General features: G+C 37.3%; 1 protein-coding gene across 1 annotated transcript in view; it reads right to left on the bottom strand.

The window, feature by feature from the left end:
* Positions 1-314: 314 nt before the first annotated feature.
* The window catches only part of SPATA6 (spermatogenesis associated 6), a 54,430-nt gene continuing 43,427 nt past the window's right edge, over positions 315-11,317 (bottom strand). Inside the window, exons 11-13 of the mRNA XM_009635752.2 lie at positions 8,771-8,870; positions 4,445-4,533; positions 315-652 (exon numbers count right to left, since the gene is read on the bottom strand). Of these exons, the coding sequence (XP_009634047.2) occupies positions 472-652; positions 4,445-4,533; positions 8,771-8,870 (370 nt within the window). The 3' untranslated portion in view covers positions 315-471. The remainder of the gene's footprint in view (positions 653-4,444; positions 4,534-8,770; positions 8,871-11,317) is intronic.

Raw genomic sequence — 11,317 nt, 5'->3', positions numbered from 1 at the left:
TTCTGCTCGTCTCAAAAGAACAATCCAGAGGCAATTTTCTCAAGAACAATTCCCTTTGTCCCAGACGGGATGCTTTTAAATCAACACTCACACTCACCTTCCTCTTCAGACCCCCCCTTTGAACACTAAGACATATTGCTTCTTCAAGCAATTCTGTTTATGTTACTAAACAGATTTAATTACTTAATAAGCATTGGCTGCAGTTGAAACCTGAGTTGATGTCAGACAGGATGTCCAGCAGTCCTATTAGTCTTCAAATGACTATCTTTTCGTAGTCTCAAAGGAGCAACCATGACAACCATCTTGATTTAATAGTTTCCTTTTGGTAACCCAGGCCAAAACCCCATTTCTCCAAAACCCTGCCCAACCACAATTACGTCTTAAAAATAGAGTACAAATATTTGTTACATAAAAATAGGTTCCATTACAAATATGAACACTGTGTACTGTGCATTTTCAGGTAAATTGCTATCAGGAGTGTGCTTTTTGGTCCGAAACAGTGCCAGCAGCTTTTCGGTACATGTTTCTATATATTTTCTCGAGACTCTCTTCAAAGATCGCTCTATGAGGCTTCCCTTTGTATACAGCTGCACGACTAGACCAATATTCACCATTATCCAAATGAACAGTGGTGTTCTGCTGCACGGGCGCACTGTCAACAGAAAGAAGATAACAAATAATGATCAAATCAAGATAAGAAAGGGGAAACAGAAGCACAAAACCATCAGAAATCTAAAGGTAGAACTTGCTAATCACAGATCACCTTTCACAAATTGGTAAAAAACTGCACTGCAGCTACTTCTAAGAAATGGGAGCCCCATGTTATTCATTCACGCAAATTCTCCCCCACTTATCTGAGTGCACGTGATAATACCTCCCAAACAGAAAGAGAATTAATTTTCAAAGAGCATGCAGTAATTTTGCTGTATTTTGATAGGCAGTGTGACTCGGCACTAAGCCTTTGCAAGAGCAGCACAGCAGGATTTTTGTGTCCTCTGAAGGTCAAAATGTAACCACAGGCAGCTATTTCAATATGAAGACAATCTATCAGAGGTATATTAAATTACTGTGGTTGCAGCTGTAAAGTGCTCTATCGGAAGCATCTTGGATTAAGTATTCTACCAAATACATTATGATATAGTGGCAATCGAGTGTTCTTTCCCCACCCCATCTTCTGTGTCACTGTTTTAATACTAAACACAAATACTGTCTCATATTTCAGTTGCTTTAAGAAATTATCTTCTAGATCTATGAAGTGAAATTTATTCTCTGAAAATCATTACAAAACACTGACAAATCTGAAGTATGCATATCTAAACTTCATGACTATTTGCCATCTCTTGAAACTTTCAAAGCAAAGGCTTGTGTCATATAACAAAATGAGGTATTTTCCTGTAATAAAGCATGAAACAAGTACCTCAAACATCATTAGCAAAAAATTACTACTGAGGTGACATTTTTCACATCCACTCAGAGATTTAGGCACTTAAGACACTTAAAAATTAGGACTGAGTTATCTTCAGCCTTTCGTGAATGTTCTCAGTCTGGGCAAGGAAACGGGAAATGTGAAGCTTATAGTGACCATCCTCACTTAGGAAATGGATTACATTTCAGAGGGAAGCTTTACATTTTCTCATATACATATCATCTACTAATCTACGGTGGTGAAAACAGTACTTAAAGCTTTGTCGTCAAGTTAATATCAGTAAACACCTGTGACAAAATTGAAAGAAACCTTATGTCAAAGGACTGACAAATATACTTCTAGCTAGCTGCATCAAAACACAAGGTTTTCACTTTAAGAAAACAGTGAGGGAAGAAGAGGAAGATGTAGGATCCATTTTCTGAATTCACATTTCTAAGTTTCCACTGTCACATGGAAAACAAAAGAAGGAATAGCTTTTGCTTTTAGATTTCTTATATTCAAATATTACAATGCTGCTAATCTACACCACATAAACAACATGATGATCTTTATGTGGCTCCAATATTAAAAGAGGAGGAAGGCCACTTTCATACTTTTTCAAAAAAGCTCCAACATTTAAAGTCAGTCAACAGCATGAAGAAAATTTAAACCTGTTTATCATCCTAGAGAGGGCAAACCATGCTTCACAGTTTGGACACAAAGAAATCAACCCACCAAACAGCAAAATCAATAGAAAAGTTATACAGGCCTGTGTTAAATGTAGGCAAGTCAATACCCTGGAGACCCATCAACAACTGCAGTTTTACCTCCTCCTTTCTGCAGTTCATGTTACCTCAATTCTGATGGAGAATTCTCAGTCCAACAAATAAGCACAGCACTAGGAGTGGTGCTTGTAACTCCACAACAAACAGCTCTGACACTCTTCCTTGGAATCCACTTCCTGCAGTCAGCCTTGTGCTTGCCTCTTCTTCTACTAAAAGCTTAATCTACATAGAGACTCTCAAAATCCAACCACTTTAACTGCAGTAAAGACTAAAAAACAATAGTAACTTTCACAAATTCCTTATTCTGGTACTGACAAAGGCTAAAAAAAAAAGACGTAAGATTAATTTTCCCTTCTTTTTTTGGGGGTGTGTGTGTGTGTGTATGCATTTCCATTACTCAGTCTTTGCACATGAGATACTCAGAACTGGTGTAGACAAAGATACAGCCAAGCTACGGACAGTCCCTCTCCTGTCTCAACTGGAAACCAGCTGACAACCTGAACTAAGCAATCTGGGAATTACACTCACAAATCATATTAACAGCAGGATTTCTGCACGCAACTCCCTGCTCTGAAATACCTGTCATATGCTTTCGTTCCCTCATACATCTCCTTTAAGTGTCCCAGAAGTTCTTTTCTGAGTGAATCATATACTAAATATTTCACAAAACACGGACCTTTTCCTTACTCCCAGTGGTTTTCAATCATCTACTTTACTGCCAACATTTGGTCGACAGCACTATGTCCTTCTGTGAACCCTGTCTCTGTCCTTGGATCCTGTTTATGAGCACTGTGGCAAACACTCAGCAATCAGACTGTCCTCGAGTCCTTTTATGTCTCGCCCTTCAGTGAATGGGAATAGTCTGCTGGCCTCTAAACCCAAGGAACAGTCCTCTCCCAACTTGAGTGCCATATTTCATATCCCGTCACTTCTTGATTCTGTAGTATTAAGATTTGTTTCTTCTTTTTTCATGGTCTGCAGCTTCAGCATCAATCTCAAAGTCCCAAAGCTGCCTCAAAACAAAAACTAGCACTTTCTCCCTCACAAACACATCCTACGCTGCAGCTCTCAGGACTAAGGAGCAAAAAGGCCACATGCAGCTTACAGGAGTGAGCACAGGTATAGAAATACTAACAACTTTAGTAGCAACTTCACATACATTTGAAAATCTAAGACTAACTAGATCCCTTGTGCAAAGGTGACTACAAATCACAGGAATTTTTTAAAAAGCCAACAAATCATAAATTAACTTTTTAGAGCTTACTAATTACAAGTAGAAGTATGATACCCATATTGAATTACCCTCCTTTCAGTGGTATACAGTGGTGATTCAGGAAGTATTTATTACAAAATATTGCAACATATTTAATTATCAAAATAAACCCTTTTTTTCTCTAATGTCAAGACCTCCCAAATTTAGCACCACTGTTCTAGGACTTCTCTCTTAATATAAAGAAACACAGAAAAGCCATACAACCCCCAAAATGTTTTACATTACTTTGTAGCTTTCCTCCAAAGCTACCCAAAACGTTCTACAAAATGCTGTGTGCATACGTAGAGAACATCAATAACTTCTACTACAGAATTGTCAAAATCAGTTCAATTAGTGCCTTTTAAGTAAAATATTCAAATTAAACCCTAGTCATATATGTCAGGAGTACACAGAATAATTAAGCTACATAAACAGGTTTTCAAGATCTCAGGTTTTCAAGATGTCTTCTGAAATATGGCATGCTGAATCACTAAGCCACAGTATACATATTTGATCTGTTTAAGATGCTTCTCTTTTCCAAATATGTGTTTTGGGAGAAAAAAAAAAAAAACCAAACACAAACAAAACAAACAGCCCCAAATCATATTACTAAACAAACTTCAATTTATTTTTGCAGTCTCATAGTTTTAAGAAAAAATAACTAATTGGTTATTTTTAAAGTGACATTTACTCTCTTATTGATAAAATCCAAAAACTACTGCCCAAGGACCATTTTTATGACCTAGCCCAGTTCCAAAATCAGCTGTTTATGAAGACTATACTGACACAGTGCCAAATGTCATGAAAAGCATAATGGTAGTTAACTGTATTTTGCTTTTAGGTGAAAAAGCTTGGTAGGACTAACTTGTACAGAAGCCTTTTCCCAGTGCAATATACTACATAGCTCAAAATAGGAAAACAGGAAGAGAAATTTTTAGCTAAATTTAAAGGGCAATATCATGAGTATGACTGTTCTGCCTTGGTCAGAGAGAAACTCCATACCTGCTCTGCAGTTCACTCATGGATAAGGGTGCTTTATGTGAAGATTCTCTTGTCTTAGTCACATCTCCTTTTGATGCGTTACTCTCATCCTAAAAAAACAGAAATCAAATTCTCATTACATTGGTTTCTGATTACAATGATCTAATTTCAAAAATACTTTCTTCCCATTTAGTAGAAGACTATTAAAGTGCTTACATTTCTTGGGGAAGAAAGGGACAAAGTGTAATGAGCCAAATGCCATTTATGAACACTTTTAATTAAGTTCAGTACAACTCAGCTAATAATTTTCAGGTAATAAACTGGAAAGAATTTCTAGACAGTGTAGATCTAAAGAACTAAGCAGACAGCACAAGCTTCAATAATCTCCAACAAACATGTTGGTTAAATGCTGTGAAACCTACTGCTCACTGCCTTACTTTTGTTTCTTGCAGAAGAGGGGAAGAAGAACCTAAAACTTATTATTTATTAGCTTTTATAATGAGTTATCATTAGCCATTTAATGCATTTTACCAGACAGAAGCATTCTACACATCTGAATACTTTGATTCCATATACAGGGTTGAGAACATGCTTACCCAACTTTAAAAAATACCTGTGAGATTACAATGATCTAATTTCAAAAATACTTTCTTCCCATTTAGTAGAAGACTATTAAAGTGCTTACATTTCTTGGGGAAGAAAGGGACAAAGTGTAATGAGCCAAATGCCATTTATGAACACTTTTAATTAAGTTCAGTACAACTCAGCTAATAATTTTCAGGTAATAAACTGGAAAGAATTTCTAGACAGTGTAGATCTAAAGAACTAAGCAGACAGCACAAGCTTCAATAATCTCCAACAAACATGTTGGTTAAATGCTGTGAAACCTACTGCTCACTGCCTTACTTTTGTTTCTTGCAGAAGAGGGGAAGAAGAACCTAAAACTTATTATTTATTAGCTTTTATAATGAGTTATCATTAGCCATTTAATGCATTTTACCAGACAGAAGCATTCTACACATCTGAATACTTTGATTCCATATACAGGGTTGAGAACATGCTTACCCAACTTTAAAAAATACCTGTGATACACTTAATGACCCTTCAGCAGTATTCTTAGGAGTTGCTAGAAAGCAGTTTTACCTTCCAAATGCTATCTAGACATTAACTAACCCGTATTTGCCCTCTTAGGTGAGTAAGAAACAAAACACCTCATGTGAAGGGAGTCAGTTGCTCACCCGGGACAGGATGGTGGAAATTCCACCACACACAATCACATTCACTCTGCTCTGAAGAGCAAAGACACTACTTAAGAGGTGATATTAAGTGATGCTTTTAGCAAAAGCCAATTGCTGTAAGGATTAGTAAACAAAATCATCTTTCATGCTATAGAAGTAATAACCGGAAAAAAAGACTGCAGTAAAAATAATCACACTTGCTGGTAACACAAAACTGGGAGAAATGACAATAAATACAGTGGTAGATGGCAATAAGATGCAGAGCAAGCTGAATGGCAGGCGTATGGATGAGGAAAAACCTAACACAATTTATTGCGGTGAAATACAAGGTAGTAAGTGTGTTTGTAAACAGGAAAACACTCTTCCTCCAGCAGTCACAGACTACAAAGCAGTGAAGAGGAAATGGGGTACAGTGGTAAATAAAACTGCAGCATTTGCCAGAGGCAAATTATGTTCTGGAAAGCAAAAAAAAGATGGCAACATTAAGATACTGTCAGAATGTCACAGCAGATAGCTACAGTGGACACCCTAAGGAATCTGCAGCAGAGCTCCAGTCACGTTATTTTTACAGGGCACTATGGAAATGAAATTTTGGAAAACACAGGTGGATGCTTCCGGGAATGGTTATTTAGTATTAGCCCCTTTGGAACGAAACAGAGTAAGAGATACTTTTAACCTTAAGTTTGGAAGAGGATCCAGACTGGAGCCAAAATCTACTCACCACATTGCCAGTGCACTTGCTTCACTATTCCCTCACTTTCAAGATGACCTGTTTACCGCATCCATCCACTGCATGACAATGCAGCCTAGACTTTGGGCCATCTGGGGAAGAACAACCAATCCTGCGTACACACTGCAAGTAGACCTGATTTTTTTTTTTTTTTTTTTTTTTTTTTAAGCAGGTCAGCTGCTGTTAGCACAGCTTTTACAAGTTAGCTGTACACGATTATCAAACACCGTGAGACTTCTCTCTAACATCCTCCCATTCCTTTTGTCCAGGGGAAGAAAATGAAGTGAGAACAACGGTCCTTTTCCAGCATTGTTCTGACCAGGCTGGTAATGAATGACTCAAAAAATCTTACCCAATACCCTGACATCTGGATTTTTTTGGGCAGGAACATGAGGTTTTCCAGAAGGAGAGGAAACAGAAAAGCATCATCTCTGATTATTAATCCCTGTGAGTATTCAGCAAGTGTTTGACACTGGAAGTGACAAGGCGTGCTAACAGAAAGCACCACGCTTCAAGAATCTAACACCATGCTTGCACATTTGCGTACATTTGTGCAATATTGCAGTAACAAGGGAATACCCGCATATGTGTAAGTCATTCCAGAGTAGAATGTTTTAAATTATGCAAGTAAAATAAGTAAATAGGAAGAAAATTATCGAGTCCTTCTTTACCCATTATTATATTTGATACTTTTTATGTCTGTATGGCGAGACTGTATAACCAGCCATGCAGCTCTCCTAACAAACTAGCAAATCTTTTATCATAAAGTCATGGTCTACTGTTCAAGGAAAGTAGTCAAGGACCACTGGAGTTAGTTCAGGCTGTGCAAACTTTCATTACATGTAGGTGCTGGACCGTCATGAAATCCAATTTTTTATTTTAAGTTCATTGAAACATCAGAGAAGCCTTTGACATGATTTGTACCTATTTTGGAGTGGCTGAAACACAGAAAAACATGATGGACATCTCCTGTTTGAGAGGTAGCGGCTCACAAGATTGTAACGTTTGTATACAAACTCAGGGAGGTACAGCATGAACAAGATCAAACAGTCTTCGCATGCATGAGAAAAGGTTTTTCTGAGTTTAAAACAAAAAGCACAACAACAACTAAGCTAAAAATGAAGACTGAATAGAAATGAGAAACTAATCAGATTAAGAGAGCATACAGGCAACAAGGAGCTGCCCAGAATGGCTAAATTTGGGGAAATAAATAAATAAATCAAGACTTCAGAGCTAAGACAGATGTTCTTCAGTACATCTTGCAGCATGGATTGAGGAAACAACCTTCACTTCTGCCCCAGCCCTCTGCCATGGGTTTACTGCAGTCAGTGGAGTCACTGCATCCCAGCCAGCCCAGCTCATATGCCAGCGCACTTGTGTTACGCCTGCTGTTTCTGTGCTGAAGTGTCAGGTGGGGAGGACAGGACTCTCACACACTTTATCACACTTCCCACTGATACAGTAAACTACATCAGAGGGGAAAGGTGGACAGTTGGCGACAGCAGTAACTTACAATTGCAGCAACTTTCAAAAGCAGATTTATGTCAACGCTCCTTTTTGTAAGAGGACAAACTGAAGTAAAAGATATGTCTTTCGAGAGACTTGTGTCTCCTCTAGCCAACTGATAACATTTGTGTGTTACATCGTCAGACAAAAATAATTTCATCAGAGCTCCTAATCTTAATCTCACCTACCTCTCATCCTTACTTCCTTTTACCTTACCTTTCTTTTACCTCATCTCACACTTAAGACCCTAAGTTCTGTGCCGATGAACCACCTTGTTATTCAGTTTGTACAATGCTTTGGCCAGGGAGATCCTGTGCCACAACTGGGTTTCTCAAAATTGCAATAGCAAAAATTTTTGTCTAAAAACCACACTGCAAAATTCCATCAGACTCAAGGACAAAAAATTCTGCTCCCAGGCATAATCTCATTAGATAAAGAGCTCTGTTCATTGAAATCCAGGTAATTAAGGGAAAAAAGCACATATCTGAAGAATGATATTAGCTCTACAAACAGCTGGACACAAGCAGCTGCTGATGTGCAGCTGCACAGCATGTTAAACCTTGATGTTCTACAGATCTGTAACATTTTTTTTCTTAAATCGGAAGTGGAGAACCAGATATTAAAAAAAAAAAAAATCTGTAATTGTCCTTAATACCCCGTGAGAGGGTTACCTATACCAGCTGTCCAGAAAGGCTACATATAAGGAGGCTACTGAAATAGGTGTGAAACAGTTCAGCTTACATACTGAATCCGTATTTCTACAACCAAGGTTGGCTCAAAGGAAAACGTTATAATAAATCCAAGACTGTAGGCACAGTTCTCTTCCTCAGCCATCTTGGAGAAAAGAGGGATTTAGTTTGCAGTCAAACTTACAAATATTAGACGCTGTCTAGCACTGTGTGTCCTTAAAATATTTTTCACTCTTTTATGGATCTCATCTCCATTTGCTGGTGAAGGCCAACCAGAGCTAAATCTGCAAGAGGAAGAGGAAAAACAAACAGAAGAAATATTTTCTTGTTGAAAAGCTCAAACATGCTTTTGATTCAGATCATTATTTTTAAATTATGAAGCATGCATTACTTCCTTCTATTTGGAACATACACAATGTTTAGATTTGATTCTTTTTCTCCTCTGGGGTACAAGTAAAGAAACATTTCAAAGCAGTGCATAAACAGTATGCATCCACAAAACCAACAGAAGATGTGAAACATAGAAAATGTTGATAATTTTATAACTTGAGTAATATTTCCATAATGTTTGTATTGTCCCTACAGAATAGAAAAGATATACAGTTTTTCTATTCCCAGTGATCAGGTTTCATTTTTTCTCTTTTTAAAGCAAGTATTACACACATGAAATTCTTTTCACTGGGATAAATCAACAGGAAGATAACCCCAATGCATGCAAATTGCAAAGCCCATGGAGTTAAAAAAAATGCAAGTTCACAATCTTTATTTCACAAGACGGAACTGCAGTTTAAGTTGCTTTTTTACATTAAAAACCAGATAGCTTGCTTGATGTAGGTGACTTAAAACCAACAGCCACTTTTGGATTTCACCCTTTTATGTTTTGCAGCACATTTTTTTCTGCTTCACTAAAAAAAAAACAAAACAAAACCAAAAACCACACCACCAAACCCTCATCATTCTCAGCAAGTTCAGAAGCTATCAGAAATGTCATATCAATAGTTATCCTCAGACTGTTAAGGGAGGCAACTAAGATTTTAAGAATAGGATCATTTACACACCAAACTCCATGTTAGTACACTCAAAAATGTATTATTTAAAAAAGAAAAAGGGAAAAAAGAAAAAAAAAAAAGAGATCAACATAAGGAAAGAATTATTGGGGAAAAGTTATGAACTGTTTACTTATACAATCTCATCACAGTGCACAGAAACAGGGCACCAAATCAAGATTGTGCATCTTCATTTCAGTATCTCCTAACCTCTGTAAATCTGACTTTGCACCAAGAAAATAAAAAACTCATGCTGTGGTATTATGCTAATATGAATATGGGTCACCAGGCAAGCTGGGCAAGCCACACCACTGCAGTTTGAGCTAATGGTACAACAGTAGTAGTGGGCTGCCATACTCTGGGTGGATTAGGAGCACAAGAAACAGTGACATGCTTTGATAGTTGGCTTCACAAATTTGATGCAGTGGAGACACATCGTGACTCTAAACCTACTACACTGGGCTCTAGATGGGTTTGCGGGACTGAGACTGCAAGCCCTTCTGCCCTCTTCTCTCCCTTTTATCGCATTCCCTGCATTATCCAGTCTCTAAAATCCCCAATCTGATCGTGCCTGGCTTAGTTTACCTCCATCAAGCTTCCAGAATTTTGAATAAAGCTAAAGAACTGTACAGCTACTTCCAAAAAGAACAAACCAAGTACACATAGAAAACTTCAGTTCAAAACAAGTATCTTGGCAATGTTAAAATTAATGGAAGCAGGATCCTGAATATGGGAAGTGACAGGCTGCCTTGAAGGTTACAGGCAGGGCTGGAAACATTTTGCAATCTTTTGGGTTGTTCCTTCTGTTACCAGACAGAGACAGAAATGTAAGTAGAAAGTGATCAGTTCTCTGCTTTTGAGTAACTTTCCTCTTATCTTCTTGTATCTAACCAACTTATTTGGACTCACTTCTTATTGCTTACATTTCCGAAATATATCTCTCTCTTCTAAAGAGTCCCAATACTTTCAGCCTATTAGTTTCTTTAAATCAAACCATCTCTTTCTGAATGCTTCTGTTTTTCTTCAAAAAAGGGTGCCAAGAAATGACACAATATTGGAAGGATGAATCATATAATCTATAGGGGGATGTATGTTCCATATTTCTAATGATATTTAACATTGTTTATCTATGGATAAACAGGCAAAAACTTTCACAAAGCTGGCTATAACATTCGTATTAACGTCCCGAATATTTACAATTAATTTCAAACCCAACAGCATGTATGGTAAATCCATACTGTTCGATTCTTTTGCATACGAGAATCTAATGATCTGTTGCACTAAAAGATCTCACATAACTTTTCCTAAAAGAAAGCAAAATGTTTTGTGAATTTTATTACTGGAGGAAAACATTGCCTTTAAAGAAATACAAGTCTAAGTCCCTTAAGCAGGGAGGAACACGCATTTCCCTAATACAGTCAAACCCAGTTTGATATATTGCATTACAACGCACGCACTCCATCACTGGCGGTGTTTTGAAAAAAAAAAACCAAAAACCCACAAACTTTTTTTTTTTAAAAAGAAGAGAGGAAAAGGAAAGGGGCTGGAGTGGTACTATCATCTTATGACTTCCCATTTGCATTTACAAACATTTACTAATATTAAAGAATCTCCAAAATACATTTTTAAAAATCTGCATCCTAGACGCAGTGAGTAATTTCCCATTTGACAAATAGAAGATAGTC

This window comes from Egretta garzetta, unplaced genomic scaffold (assembly GCF_000687185.1).
Source record: "Egretta garzetta isolate BGI_Z169 unplaced genomic scaffold, ASM68718v1 scaffold533, whole genome shotgun sequence".
Lineage (NCBI taxonomy): Eukaryota > Metazoa > Chordata > Aves > Pelecaniformes > Ardeidae > Egretta > Egretta garzetta.
The sequence above is the reverse complement of the archived record's forward strand: the minus strand, read 5'-3'. Positions and strand labels throughout refer to the sequence as shown.